Genomic DNA, 16,894 nt, shown 5'->3' with positions numbered 1-16,894 from the left:
ATAAAAATTTTAACCGACTTTAAGAAAATTGATAAAAAAAGGTTTTTATAAACATTTTTTTTTAAATTATTATAATTAATTTTTTACTTAAAATATAATATTATCTTAATAATAATCAAAAATGGTTATAAAAAGATAATTATGTCACTAAATCCTTTACATACATAAGCTAAAAAATAAATCATATAAAAACATTATTATAATGAAAAAATATTGTCGATTTTTCTGATAATATTATCGAATTATTGACTACAGTTGTTAATATTTAAAAATTATTTATAAAATAAATCATAATAACGTGGAAGAATTTATAGACATCGACAAAAAAATTAATTTTTGGTTAGGTTAGAAATTTTCTATTTTATGTGGATGCGCTCGATAATTCATATTGGGTTGATTATCTAATTTTATGTGTTGTTTTCAAATATATATTTATATGAACTACATCGATAATTATTAAAATTTATTTAATAAATACAAATTGCACATGCTCATATATATAATACATGAATTATAACGTACTTTGCAACCACGTGTTTGTTAGATGTTCCGGCAATATCATCTACACCTCTTGCTGCCATAGTTATTTGAAAATACTTTCAGTTCACTTTAGCGGGACACAATGATAATAAAACTTCACAATGACAGTAATATAAGTATGTTGACACTGACAAATTAGAAAGTTGCGCATCATAGGGTGCGCACCAAAAACGTAACGAGGTCATTCATCGATAGATTTTACTTCTCACATTTTTCTCATACCGGGCTCCTTATATATGCAAATAGATTCTTAAGGAGTAAACTCCAAAAAATAGCTTTAAAAAGTAGCTCCTATGGAAGTGTAAAAAGTGTAAAAATATATTCAAGTTATTGAATACTACTCCCTCCGCTACAAGTACCCGTCCCGAATTTGAAATAAAAAAATATGGTCCCCTTATTAAAAGACTAATACTTATTAAATATTTATCGATATTAATAATATTGTTATAATCATGATTTGAGCTTCCCTCATAAATTCCTTGCATCAGCTTAAGTGTACTGGAAGCTAATATGATCCTAAGCGCTCGTCGGAACCACTGAGTCGTTTAATGACTGGCCACCCAAGCAAATCTAAGCCTTCCTCGCAGCTCTGCTGGTGACCGCGATTTTCACATTATTTTACATTTTTCTAGTTAAAAAAAAATATTCATTAAAAAAATTTTTTCAAAAACGCAATGGGTTTCCATAGCGTTTATAGAGGATATATTTTTTGATAAACCAAGTGGCACCATAACGTTAAAATGAGTATTCAGGAGAACCGTTTATTCGTTAAAGAAACTCTTTAACTGTTCTAACATCAAATTATTACAGGCCGCCCCATGTTGCTCTTAGTTAACAGAGTTAACAGTTAGTATTGTAAGTCCATGACAGTGTGTTAGAGTTTTTTAGAATGAACAAATTGAACATTTGTTTAACAATGGAAAACATTAATTCCTTGTTTTGAGTAAGTTTCATTTTTCAACCTACAAAAATACTAAACGTGAATGTACCAGCTCCACGATCAGGTCGTTCAAACTAGGCGGTTACACCATAAAACATAAAATATAATTCGTAATGGAAAAGTACTAAAGATAAATTGAGAGGTAGTAGACATCACGAAGATATCATATAAAAGACATGAAAACCACGTTTCCTCAAAATAAACAACGAATTAATAATTTATTTGAGTAATGGAGTGTTTATATAAAATATTTTTTTGGTTCAATATGTGACCTGGATTCTTTACTACACATCTGACTATTTGGAAAAGAGAGAAATAATTATCAGTGACTATTACTGTACACTCTGTCTCATTTTGGGACACTTACTCGTGAAACTTTCAAAGCCACAAACAGAATTATACCAACTACTTTTGTTCCTGAAATATAAGGCGAAAACAAAAATGTTCACTTTTGGTGATGTTATTATTTCTCAGGTCCTGAAAAAAAATTAAAACTCTACTTATAATAGATATTTTTACATAAAAGACAGTGACGTATTTAAAAGGTTTTTAGAGCATTATTTTTAACATTGGCAAACACTTGCTATTTTTTAAATAGAGCACCCTGTATATTTTAATTTTAAATCATTTTTCTAAATACATTGATGTATAACAACCTAATGTTCAATAAATTTCATTTCTATATTTATGTTTGTTTATTCAATAGTAGACCATGAATCTTTTAATTTATGGCTGCTATTCAAAATCCTCCATTTTTAAAGAAATAAGAAGTAAGACCCAAAACTTCCCGAAAAATAGAGGACGAGGTGGGAATTTCAAAATCATAAGTGCAAAAAATTTTAAAAAAGCATAAATTTAAATCGTATAAGGTAAATATTGTTCTAGCATTGCATCCTGATGATCCATGTAAACGATTGGAATTTTCAAATTGATTTTTAATCAAAAGTAATGAAGATTCGGATTTGGCGAAAAAGGTAATATGGTCTAGTGAATCCCATACAAGCAGCAGACAAAATACAAGGAATTAGTATGAAGCTGAATAGACTACCACTACAACAACACCAACTGTGATTATTGGTGTAGTGGTGGTGTAAACAGTGTATTCAGTATGAATATCACCAATGATTCCTGAAACTCCAACTAAATTGGTATCAAGAAAACCAACTTATTACTTTTGAACGACAGCGACAAGGCCGATTTGGTGTTAGTGTTTCATGTTTTGTATTGGGCACTCAAATTGTATATACAATTTTTGAGGATAGCTTAACTGCCCAACGATACCTAAATATATTACAAAATAATTATGCCAGCGTTGCGGGAGGACATACCTTTGGAACGGCGACATCAGATATATTTCCAGCACCTGCTCATAATTCAAGGGTAGTTAGAGAATATTTAATTACTTATTTTGGTAGACGCTGGATTGACACTCACGGGCCAATCAGATGGCCCTCGAGGTCATCGGATTTAAGTATTATAGACTTCTTTATATGGTCATATGTACTTTATAAGATTTATACACATCAACATAATAATATCGATAACTCCGAGCCTTAACCGAAGTAGCATTCAGAAACTTACAAAGGCAACCCTTATGATTTTAAATGCCTTAAGGCGAATTGAAACTTTATGTGGTTTAAGTATAACACAAAATGGACGACAGTTTGAATAATTGTATTAGATTTATATGTTTTTTTTTTGGTTTTTGTAATTCACTTTCTAATTTGATTCTTATAATTGTAATTTTTAATGTTGAATATGTACCGATAAATTTTTGTTTTGAAGATTCTCAAGTTCATGTTAAAGAGTGATATTTTGAGTTTGTGTTTAAAATATAATTAAATAAATAGGTTTAAATCACATGGCGTTTTAAGAAAGTAATAATTAAATGCATATGTGAAAGAATTCATGGCATACTATTAAATAAATACATAAATATTTTTCTGATTTTTGAAGCTGAAATTTATTGAAGGTTAGATTGTGATATATCAATGTATTCAGAAAAAATTTACAGTGTGTTCCATTTAAAAAGTACCAAGTTTGGGCCCAATCTTAAAAACAGTGCTCTCAAAAATTGTTTGAATACGTCACTGACTTATGTAAAAATATCTATTATAAGCAGTTTTCATATTTTTTCTATCTTATTCAGGACCTGAGAAATAATAACATCTCCAAAAGTGAACATTTTTGTTTTCGCTTTGTATTTCAGGAACAAAAGTGGTTTGAATATTTCTGTTTGTGGCTTTAAAAGTTTTACAAAAAAGTGATAGAGGGTCGCTAAAACGGCATGTCTATATCTTTAATAATAGCTGAGATACAGTGCAGTCTCAACCAAAATGGAACATAATGTACATATCGGACCAATTAAAAAGGAAATCACAAACTATTAGTCATTTGACATTTTTTATGGTAAACGTACTCAGAACTTGTTGTCAGAGCTTATTGACTTGTTTACTTGAAACCATCATCATGATATGAAATGGAATTAAGCTGCGAACATTTTCTTTTGATGATTTTCTACGACTTTTGACGTGGATTTAATCAACAGTAGTGTGCTAATCAAATCGTTTCGACTTCTGGTGATAAAGCACCTCCTTCAACTTCGTGTTTCGGTGGTTTTCCGCATTCAATCGTGGTGGCACTTTACTAAAGGATGAATTTCGTGAAAGTCATCAAAAATCGGCTGTTACGCCAGAAAACATCGATGCTGTGAGTAAACTAATATTGCACGATTGTCATATGACATATCGTGAGATTAAGGTATACTTGGGCATTAGTTCCACTCGCCTACATTCATTTGGTTGTCAAAAAAAGTTCTTCACGTCATTTGACAATCGCTCGATAAAAAACTTGAGTCGATTGGTACAAAGATATGCTGAATATATTTAATTGCGTTCATGTCGTCACCGTTCCATTAGAGAAAGTTAGAACGATCAATTCTGAAAAGTTGTTTGGTCGAAAAAATTAGGAAAACCAATCACAGAAAACGAATGCGTGCTACGACATATCAGTTCAAACAAAAACGTTTTTGAACAGTGAAAACCTCGAATTGATGGTTATCCGCCATACAGTCCTTATTTGGCACCCAATGATTTTTCCTTATTCCTGCATATAAAAACTTTTGCGACGTCAACGTCACCTAAAGAAGCGGTTGATGTGTTCAAATGACACGTTTTGGATGTACCTCAATCGGAATTGAAAAAATGCTTCGACAATTGGTTCAAACGCATGCAAAAATGTATGCTCTTAATGGAGAGTATTTAAAACATTATAATTATTTGTTTATATTTATCTATCTAAAAACTTGAATAGTAACCCTCGTTTACTGCAATACAAAGTTTCTGCAATTCCCTAGAAATCTACACGAAATAAAGATTTTTGTCTATAAGGCCGTTACTTTTTGATTTATTTTTTTAATCGATCCAATAGAGTACTAATAGTCAATGTTCATTAATTTGCTTTTTCCAAATAGTCAATGATTCCTTCATCGTGCCCAGTCTGCACAGACAGTGGCCTTGTGTGTTGTGGTGAATCTACAACACGGTTTCTCTTAACTTCTCCTGAATCACATGCAGAAAAAAACATTCTCTGTTACCAAGAAATGTACTAATCGTTAAAAATGATAATCAAAATCACAGAATTAAACTTTCAAAACCACTACATAGTCCAGATTTGGTATCCAGTGACTATTACTTGCATTTAGATCTGAAAAAAATTCTCTAATGAATTAAATATCAATGAAACGACTATTTTCAGGCACAAAAATTGCTTTATAATAATTAAAAAAAAAAAAGAATCATTATATCACTCTGAGAGTAAACTATCTTTATGAATTTCGCTAAGAAGCTGTTTTGTTTCCTAAACCGGGGACTTATTGAACGATATTTTAATAAGAAACCTCAAAATTTGAACAAATGACGATTTCAATAGTTTTCATAGTATATTTTACTGAGCCAATCAAGTAAATGAGGCCCTAAAGGTCCCGAGAAAGCTATACGTAGTAAACTAGTGGGTTTATGCAGTAAAATACAAACATTGAGTGTTTTATTTCCCATGTCCTTTCCCGTTTCTAGAAAAATTCACAAGAAATAAAATGTATGTTTTCCAGAAAAAATTGAAAATTTGAAATTATCGATATCAAAATAACTTAGTGATTGTATAACTATACAAGAAATAATTGATTTGATAAGTGATTGATACAAAAAGGTCCTTCAACTTAATTCCTTAAAGCCACCACCAACATAGTTTTGTATCTGGAATTTCATTTATCTATTGCTAAGAGTTTATCTATTATTATCTTTATGTCATCAAGTTAAAAGCCCTGTTGGTTATTACTGAAATAGCAATATTGAGCTAATTAGTTAGCAATTACAGTAGATTTATTGCTACTAGTTTACGATTTAGATTCAATCAAGTAAAATAATCAAAAATCAATAAGTATATGTACAAATTTGATGGTAAAATGTGAAAAATGATAAACTTTGACACAAAAACATACCAAAGAATAACAATTATCACACATGAGTATAAGCACATCAATGGGAGACGTATGATTCGCTACACAAATCCCATTCTTCGGCTTATTTTCTTCATTATGATAAGTGATAACAGACGAAATAGCTCTTGATAATATTCCAAAGCACATAATGGACACGTACTTGTTGAGCATAGTCTTGAAGTCACTAGGCTTCACGTAACCAACCAAAGCGGTGCACAAGGTAAGCCAAAATACCTGCGAATATTGCAAAATAAGCGTGACCAAAAAAAAATAATTTAAACATAAAATAACAACACATAGCAGTCATCAAAGTAATCATCGAACACATATTTAAAAATCTTTGTCAAATCAATTGTCGAGTGTAATTTATATAAAATCCGCCAGGTCGACCTGGGTCAGTAATGGCGAGTACTTTTTTCACAAACGTTCATATTATACAGTGTGGAGCACCTAAGCGGAAAACGTTACAACTACCAAATAAGGTAATCGAAGTTATAGAGGAATTCGTCGAGTTTCTCAGTCATTTAATGAAAATTTTGTTCTCAAATTTATTTTAAAAATTGATATTAAATATTCTGTTTAATAATATTGAAACAAGATAAATAATGCTTTCAATATATTTATGCACAACGTCGTCCAACTACCCGACTGTATAATAATAAATACATATTTTTTCACTTACGGCATATTCTATTCATAGAAATAGAACTTTGAGCAAAAGAAAATATTATTCAAATACAAGAAAAACAAGTTGAAATATATAGATATCTCGGTGTAATAATAGAAAGACATAAATACAGGGTGTTTTTGAATTAATGCGACAAAATTCAGGAGTTGATTGCTCGTATGAAATTAAGATTGGTCTTTCCTACAACAACATTTTCTCAGCCTTTCCTTTCCGAGATATGACCCTTAAAAGGGAGTGAAGTTAAGTTTTTTGTTTTCCAAAATTTCAGTATAGCTAGAAACTAACCACGGGTATTTTATGAATATTCCTGTTACATTATGTATGGTGAAATTAGCAACCCCAAAATTTTTTTTCTACTATCGTGCGTAAAGTACGTAATTTAGAAACACGAGTGCGTAAAACTTTACGCACCAGTGCATAAAGAAACTTATTTTAAGCAGTAGTGCGGAAAATACAATTATTTATGCCACAAGTGAGTAACTAAGTTGGAACTTCTGTAACCGTTGGTGATATTCATTCTGAATAAACTGTTTACACTACCCCTACACCAACCATTGACAATTACAATGTCTGACGCGCATTTCGATAACCAAGTTATCATCTTCAGAGATTGAATGTAAACAGTGTAATTGTGTTAGTGTAGTGGTGGTATAAACAGTGTATCCAACAAGTGAGTAAAGTAATACTTTTTTTCACGAGTAGGATGGTTGGACCACGGCAATTCCTACCAGTTAAACTTTAGTTACTTTACACACAAGTTTCATACTAAATTTTTTCAACGTACAAATTCGAAAAAACAATTATCAATTTTCATTGCGTAATAGTAATATTAAAAGTACAACAGCGAGCGTTCACAGCCCATTATTTTGATAAAACAATTTTATAATTGTGTTAAAAAAATGACACGTTACGGCACTTTTTTTAATGCAAAAGCGTGAAAAAATGTGTCGCTACGGTACTTTTCACGCTTTTTGACTGATTCAGAAATTACATTCTTTATGAATGAAAAAAAAACGTGAATATTATAACGGACGTAGAAAAACGTATTATTAATGTCCCAGGTTCAAGGTGCCGAAGAGAAGAGTTCACAAATTTAATAACACAAATTCGTCTATTGTTTTGTTATCTTCATCAAAATAATATATATATAAAGGGGGCAAAGGGGAGAAAAGGAATAAGTAAACTAAAAATAAGAAGGCATGAAGAAACAAAATATGTCGTAATCCCTATTCAAGCAGTCATACACTAAACGATAATTAATAATCTCAGACTATGGATACCGCTTTTAAACTTCTGCACTTGTAAATGTAAATATCTGTATCAAACAGTTCCGCTTCACTAAATATAGTGCTTTTTGAATCCTATGATCCTGGATCATATAGATCACCTGTAGATTGCAGATTAATTAACTAGAATGATCATCAAATTCAAGCCTCGAAGCGACGTACAAGACCTTTAATTTTTATGTGTCTAGAACTAATTTTTTAATCAAATTGCATATAACTTTGAATTAACCTATTGAATTTCTGCATACTTTTTAACCATGGATAACAATATGTAATTCTATATAATATATAATTGAATAAAAATTTGGTGAAATATTGAATATCGCTTAAAATAATTGGAATGTTATATGAAGCATAATGTTCTATTTTGCATTTATGTTATTTTATTGTGGAGCAGCGCAAAATTTAAAATCAATTTACACATATTTTAAACAAAATTGTAGTAAGATCTTTATTATCATGGTTGTTCTAATAAATTGTCATTAATCATCAAAATGTATTTTGATAAAGACCGAAATATATCGAAACGTTCAAAACGTTCAAAAACCAATTTCCAATTAAAAGAGATCTAAATCAAGGCGTATCATCATCCAAAAACTAAAATCTAATTACACTATTAAATTTCGTTAGTTGGTACTAAGTGTATTATTGAAAATGAAATATTTATCAAAATTGCAAGCTTCATATTAATTAAAACAATCGCCCTCTCCATTTAGATATAAATAATATTGATTTATTTACTTTGGAAGAGTTTGAAAGAGTTCTTCTCGTCAACTTCGTATATTGATAAAGCTTTTCTTATTGACGAAAAATACTATTGAAGCCAATGCTTGGTTTAATAAACATTATTCGTACTTTATGTCAGAAAAATAAACAGTGGAAAAGTGGTTTGCTGAGTTAAACCAGTCGAAGTAAGCACTGATAACGATGCACAAAGTGGACGTCCTAAAGAGGCTGTTTAGTTTCATATGTTAATTTTTTTTTGACATTGTATGTTTATATCTCCAGTTTTTCTGTATTTATAGATCTTTATTCAGTTCTATAATAGATTCTAGATGTTTAATGATTATTATTGAGAAGTTATCAACGTTTTAAGCACTCATCCGGATTTTACACTAAAATTTAATAGCAATTAAGCTATTTTTATATTGAAATGTAAAAAGTATGGTAACCCGTCAATCACGATTCGAAGAATTAATTATAGATAACCATATAAAATATAATTTATTGATTATCACGAGAGCTCGAGTCCTAAAAACAAAAGTAAACAAAAATAAACAAATATATTTCAAAACATAAATACAAATTAATTAATATTAATTGATAAAAAAATAAATTTATTTAAAAAAAATCAATACATAAAATCAAACAACATTTTTTTGTTATTTATTTTAATTTTAGCCATTTTGTCAAGACAGTTTGCTTGTGCTAAGTATACTTTGAGTGCGCCTTAAAAAGAATAAACAGCTCTATTTCAATCGCGAAAATACTACTTATCTCGCATGAGTAATAAAAATAAATAAATTAGTTGAATTTCAATTAAAAAACAAAACAACCCGTTAGTTGAGCAGCTTCAATCTCTTAAAAAGTATCTAATCATATGAATATGACCCTATCAGTTCTATCATTTACGAATGATAAAAGTGGACGTGATCTGAAAAACTTTCGAAACATTTAGATCATGATCGGAAAAACCGGGTCATAATTTTCAAAAGGATCTTGCGTAAACAAAATTTGTTGTGGTTACGTGAAAAAAGAAAAACATTTTAGTCCATAATGAGCGGAAAATATCGTATTGGAAGCCCGATTCAGACTCTCAATAAAACTTATCGAGGGAACGCGAGTGCGAGAGTGTGGACGCCTTTCTATTGCTCCAGTTTTCGGACTCGAGTCAAATGAATAAAAATAAAGACTTTTTACTACCAACTTCGACTGAAGTTTCGAAAACGGAAACCAAGCGAGTGGCTTCAAATTTTTACCCTAGATGATTGTACCCAAAAGGATTTTTGGCGTTTCACAAGGGAAGGGGGTATATCGAATAATGATTCTTGTGAATAATTATGAATTTATCTATTTGTTTCAGCTAAAAGTCTATTTCGTTTAATAATACAGCATCAGGAAGGTCAATTGCCTGTTCTTTTGGGTCACAACTGAATTTATTATTACAGTTTATCTGCTATTGTTTAAGGTAAGTAAACTCTCAGCTCAACACTTTTTCTTCGTGACTTTACTATAGTTCAGAATATGGTTTAAGACACATTAATGAAGCTTCAAGTGCAAATTTAATCAAAATATGGATTAAGCGTTTTGAAGAGCCGGTTCCACGTTTAAACTGGACGAACAACAGGACTCAATACGAGGAAATCCGTATGTGTCTGCTCGGAAGCGATCGGCGGCTTTGAACTTATCGAAACAAAGTTTACAGCGAATTTTGTTGGATCTTAAACTGCATCCTTATAAGTTCCAGTTAACACATGAATTAAAAGATACCGACTTTGGAGCAAGCAATTATTGTTCCTTTCTTCTTTGAAGATTACGAGGACGAGACATCCCCGTTAACACCAGCCGCTATGTTGCGATGTTAGAGGGATATTTGACACCAGAACTTGCGAGATCATGAATAGCGAATACTAGAACTTGGTTCCAACAAGACGGAGCTACCTGTCACACATCAAATGACTCTATTGCGGCTTTTTCCTGCAAGACTAATTTCCAGAAGAGGTGATATCCCTTGACCCCCACCTAGCCCGGACACCTCAAACTTCACGTCTACATGAACAATCCGAGTCACATCAGTCAGCTAAAGGAGAATATCCGCCAGAAAATGGCAGCAATCCCCCCCAAATTTATTGACAAGAGTTTTCATAAATCTGCGTTCGCGTTTAGAGGAGTGCCGTTCATTTAGAATTATGTTATTTTTAAAAAATAAACTTCATTAATTACCTAATCATTATATCTTTTATTTTAACAATACCTTATGTATTTATTTAACTTATATAATAAATAGACGTTCTATTGCGCCACCCTGTATTCCAAATATCTTCAAAATTTATGTGTAATAAAAAATGGAGAGATATAATTTATTTACATTAGAAAAGAAATTCAAAAATCGAGGAAGTACTCTACTTTGGTGTAAGGAAAACGGATTTTTATCAGTAACTGAAAATACGTGGTAACACCAAAAATCTTTTTAGATAAAATAATCCAGTGTGTGGTGCAGTATCTGATAAACATTTGAAATCAACCGGTGGGTTCCAGTTTTCGGACTCCCACCCAGTCCCAACTTCGACAGGAAGTCATGCCTCTGGAAGCGGATTTTGGCATTAAAAGTCAAAATCGAAGTAGAAAAAATAATAAGAAAACTGTTCAAAAGTGTATAGATACCGATGGAGATATTATTAAAATTAATCAAAATATTTCGGATAATAAGTTAATATTAATTAGTTTTTTTATTATTATTATTAGGTCAGAAATAGGTATATGTCGGAAGCACCTAAAATTTATATTTTTAGTTATCTTTCCTCCTCACAATATCAATTTTATATCAAAATAGGAAATATTCTATGATTTATATGATCAATGTAATCCATCTATTCAATCCACACTGTATAATTTTATATTGAAATGCGTCGTAAGTTTTTTCTTTTAATTCATATAAAAACTAATTTGCTTTTTACATATTTCATGTGGAGTTTTTTGTTGTATACGTTTTATAAATTTTAATTGAAAAAATAATGTGCTAGATGACGTATATTGAACCAAAAATATAGAGGTAATTGTTTCAGTTTAAATATACGTCGAACGGTTGAAAACAGTGACGCGGACGGTATTTTGATATTCTTGCATAAACTTCCCAAAAGCTGAATTTTTACATTATACTAATGAAATTTTGAAAAGTTTTTATCAATCGCATATATGCCAAAAAAAAATTCCAAGAAGTGAAGAAAACCAAAAATAAATTCTGTTTTTTTTAGCGAAGCATTTGTACCCCCGCCCCCGTCCCGTTTCAATGGACACAATTATTAAAATTTTCAATTTTACTGAAAATAAATTTCTTATTTATTAATCAATGACATACAGGTCTATTTAAATCCATACACTTTTCCATTGATTGATCCTCTAACTTTTTCATCCTTTCAATAGTTGCAGTCTCTCTCCTTCAACTTAAACAGGAAAACTTACCGTGAATTCGTGAATTTTAGCCATGGCCATCGCAGAAGTTGATCGCACAATGTTGAAGATAGTCCACAAAGCCTGGTAAATGTTCATTCGAATGCGCTTTTGGCTCAAAGTCAGCACTACACGCTCAGATAGCGTACGTATGCATAATTCTTCTATCAGTATAAGGCAAATGCGTTCTTTTGACATACCGATAGCTTTTTCTATTTCTTTTACCTCAATCAGACATTCATCTAGAACCATTTGATGAACTTTTTCGATGATATTGCTGGTTGTCGCAGTTAATGGCCGTTCCGAATGTCTAGCTCCTTTTTCATTTGCGTAGGCGTGATGTTTTTCAAAACCAAATTTTTAATGACAGCTCTGTACTCAATTTTTTCCATTTTCAGAAAAATATTCCTATCGACCATCTTAAACACTGAGGTTGAGGTGGGAAATTGTAGAGACTACCTTCTTATTATAATGAAGAATTGTACACATATTGTGCGAAAAATAGGTGGAGGAAAAATATTGGTACAATCTTTGTAGTTTCCTTTGAACTATTTTTTCATGTTTGGTAACCTTAAAGTGGAACATGGAGATACCAGTTATGCAAAAGTAAAAGTTTACTTCGACCGGGTATTACATGTTACCAAATCTATCTAAATTATTGCGCGATAGAGATAACGAAATACGGACGCGCATTTGTGATCCTCAATCCGTTCTATCAGGTAGTTATAACCGCCATTTTACTTTACCATTTGTAATATACATTCTATATGGTCGACACAAGTAACATTGAGCTTAACTGAATAATAAAAAGTTCATGGGTTGGCGTCATTTTAGGAACCGTCCAATCGATATGTTAATGTTTGTTTAAACATCCATGATTGCCAAAAAAATGTTATCGTTAACTAAATAATAATTAATAATAAATTTTTTCCACAGATTCCAGGTATGCTACACCCCCTTGGAACCGCGAACAGAGAAATAAAGTTGGGCCCTCCACAACTGTCTCTCAAAAATAGGCTTTAACATCATTTAATAACGTCACTGGTTCTTCTTAAATCTAAACGAATTCTCTCGAGAACAAGGACAAATTTAGAGAAACCACTGAACTTAATTTCTCTAAGTAAACATAACTAATAATAGCAGCCGCTATTTTCAGAGAGTAAAACTTTAGAATCGGTGCACTCGATGTTTTTTCTATATAGCATATTATTAGGAAATTTCCGCATTCAATGCTTACGAGGATGTATTGAAAAATTCTTAGCCTACTATAGAACCAAAGAAAATTTCAAGGACAAAAAATTTTATTACTCAACATATTCTCCTCTTAATTGGATACATTTATTACAGCGAACCTACAACGTTTCTAGACCTTTCAAAAAAAAAATCTTTCTTCTTGCTCCGCGAACCACCATAGCTTTTATTACCTCCTCGTTGGAAAAAAATTTACGAACTTTTAAACTTTTTTCATTTGAGGAAAGAGATGGTAGTCGGACGGAGCCAAATCTGGTGAATAAGGGGGTGTTTTAGTAATTCAAACCGTAAATCACGAATTTTTTGCATGGCAACATGAGATTTGTGTGCAAGGGCGTTGTCCTGCAAGAACAAAACACCTTTGGATAGCTTTCCGCGTCTTTTCTCTTTAATTTTTTCCCGTAGAGTGGTCAATAATGTCGAATAGTAATCTCCAGTTATTGTTCTGCCCTCATACAAAAAATCAATCATGATTACTCCATGGCAATCCCAACAAACTGAAGAAAGAACTTTTCCAGCAGATTTTTGGACACGAAACTTCTTACGTCTTGGAGAACCAGAGTGTCGCAATTCCATCGAATGTTGCTTTGTTTCTGGATGTACCCAAGTCTCATCCATAGTAACAATTCGCTTTAAGAAGTCTATATCGTTTTCAAATGCTTCTACCCTTGCACCCTTTTAGTCAACATTTAAACATTTGGGGATCCATTTTGCAGCAATCTTTTGTCCAAATTGACATCAATTATATGATGAGCGGGTTCGTATGAAATATTCAGTGCTTCAGATATGTTTCCAATTCGACGGTCTGATAAAACCATGTAATGAACTGCATCGATATTTTCGGGGACTGACACAGAAACTGGCCTTACCGATCGGTCATCATCTTTAATGGAAAATTTACCTCTTTTCAAGCTTGCAGTCCAATTTTTCACGGTCGCATATGAAGGACGATGATCACCAAGGGTATTAAGCATATATTCGTAAATCTGCTTACCTCTTAACCCTTTTACATACAGGTACTTGATGATGTCTCCATACTCCAATTGTTCGATTTTCACAATTTCGGTGGACATCTTTTTTCTTTTAAATTATTGCGTACTTTTTTGACGTCAAACTTTACCACTGATAAATATTGTTCGTTTCTATGGTAACGCAATATTTTGTTTATGTATGGAACTGGTCTAGGCTAGGCTAAATATCAATGCACCCTCGTATCGGAATGTCAAAAAATTTAATTAGCTGCGATTATCCCAAATAACTAAACGGCAACCGAAAGTGTCTGAATTTAGAGACGTTATTATTAATTCATAATACGAAATTTAATATTCGACGGCTGGTCAGTAAGTGCGAGACTTCTCAATTTTCTAGCTTAACTGAAAGGACATCAATGCTCCTATTGCTTGTTGGCTAGGCAGAAACAGATTTGACTACAACAATGAAATGAGCTGTTTATTTAAAAGGTTTATCATTTTTCTTTGTCCTTGGTTACATTTACAATTCAAAATTATGTCAGTGAAGCATTTGGGGATTACTATATTCAGAATACATAAATCATACTGTACACACAGAAAAAAATCCGAAGAAAAATTACCGTATAGAATACCTGCTGGTTCACCGGTAATGTGTAAAATAAATAAATCTTAAGACTAAACTAATGATAGGTAAGCCGGTTAATATCAATAAATCTTAACAGACTTACTTATCAAATAGCGGACAAATAAAACATGTTGTATTTACTTGAAATAAATTTTATTATCAACTTTAAAATCACAAAAAAATAACAGGAAACTTAAAATTCTTTTGTTTGTAACATAAAATTACAAGTATCTTTTAACATAATATAAGTAATTTTGTAATTGAACTTCACAAACAAAACAATTCTCTTTATAACAAAAAGTAGGTCTAATAGGCATTCACAATTTTAAGTAAAACTAGGTTTTATTTATTCTTACACGACAAACTATTTGAAGAGCACAGAGCCTTACTTTTGACACAGGAACACTTTTTAGAGTCACAGTTTTTTTTGCAGCTACATTTCACAAAGCCCTGTCCTGTCCCCGTAGATTGAAAAGTCGCAATTGTACGGAGTTTCGTTTCCAGATTGGGGACGTTTTCTTCTTGCAGTAATTTCTGATGGCAAACAGTGAACTGTTGTCTTGAATACAATGTCTTGACAACGCCTTGCTTTGTGCCTAGTTGATATAGATCGTCATCAGTTTTGTGTAATACTACAGCCAGTATATTGCGAGCATCACTACGACCTCTATCGACTTCTGGAACAGGAATGCGTACAGAGTACAGAATTTTTTTTCAGAAGTTTTAAGCATTTTCTGAGCTTGTACTATCAAATTCTCTTTGGCTCTGATACGGTTTTCTATCGAAAAGGCGTTTTTTGCGCATAAAGGACAAGCAACTTTGGATCCAAAACCTTCTGCAATATTTTCTTCCGGAGCAGCACAAATAGTATGAATAGGCATATTGCACATTCTGCACGAATGACCACCTGTTGTCTCCTCGGAACAAACACAGCATATAAGTGCACAACTCAATGACTCCTCTCGTACTGATATCAAATTCGGATCATGTAACGCTTGATCATTTACCTCACAAGGAAGATTTTCGACATTCGTAGGCTCAACAACATTCTTAATAGTATTTGGGATAGCCATGTGTTCATCATGCGCACTTTGGACATTTGAAGCTTCCTTACCGATGTTAAAACTATCGAGTGCAGCGTTGTTGATTTGGTGCCTGTAGAGGTTGAGTGTCAGCTGTTTCAGTTTCTGATGTCTCAGCCGCATCTATTACAGATTCTGAAGATGACTTCATCACTTTTTCTAAATCTTCTTCGCTCTCCAGGTTGTGAGTATCCTCAAAAGGTAAAGATATGCCAACTTTTATTTTCGACCCAAAAAGAGCTTTATAAGGTGTTCTTTTGATTCCTGAGTGAAACGACCTATTCTTCATGAGTTGTACAAATCGTAGACCATCACTCCAACGTTCGCTATCGTTATCTTGCATCCAAGTTGTAAGCATGTTTTCAATGTCCCAATCAGTGTAAAAATATCCAGTAAATTGTACGCTACTTCCTCAGCGCGTTTTGTTTTCAGGGCTCTTAATATGACAAACTTTGTGAGATGATCCTGATAGACCATTTTGAATTTATAATCCCGGTCTGGATGAGATTGATAGTCTATCAAATCTACTTGACAGCGAGAATTAAATTCTGTTGAAAGTATGGGCTTCAAGACAATCCCTTTTTTTATTCCTTTTTGTTTTTACTGGCAGGGTTCGCAAAGTTGCAAAAATAGTTCAACATCGTGGCGAGTTATATTCTTATATCTTGAAGAAAGCTCCTTCAGCATTCTGTCTCGTCCTTCATGGCCGATACTTTGATGTGCGTCGTGAAGTATTTGAAATAATTCAGTATCAGCAACGTAGTATATAATATTGTTATTTGCAGTAGCATCCACAGGAAAAATCAACTTATCTTTCTGACCAACAGTTATAACATCATAATG

General features: G+C 32.1%; 1 protein-coding gene across 4 annotated transcripts in view; it reads right to left on the bottom strand.

The window, feature by feature from the left end:
- LOC130452380 (glycerol-3-phosphate acyltransferase 4) overlaps positions 1-16,894 on the bottom strand; it is an 89,205-nt gene that overhangs the window by 30,082 nt on the left and 42,229 nt on the right. For 2 of the 4 annotated variants that reach the window (XM_056791624.1, XM_056791625.1), the window contains exon 4: positions 5,979-6,212. The exons of the other annotated variants lie outside the window; for them this stretch is intronic. In XM_056791624.1, coding sequence (XP_056647602.1) covers positions 5,979-6,212 — 234 coding nt within the window. The remainder of the gene's footprint in view (positions 1-5,978; positions 6,213-16,894) is intronic. 4 annotated transcript variants of the gene reach the window in all.

The sequence above is a fragment of the Diorhabda sublineata genome, chromosome 1 (genome assembly GCF_026230105.1).
Source record: "Diorhabda sublineata isolate icDioSubl1.1 chromosome 1, icDioSubl1.1, whole genome shotgun sequence".
Lineage (NCBI taxonomy): Eukaryota > Metazoa > Arthropoda > Insecta > Coleoptera > Chrysomelidae > Diorhabda > Diorhabda sublineata.
This window is presented reverse-complemented; position numbering and strand designations above follow the sequence as displayed.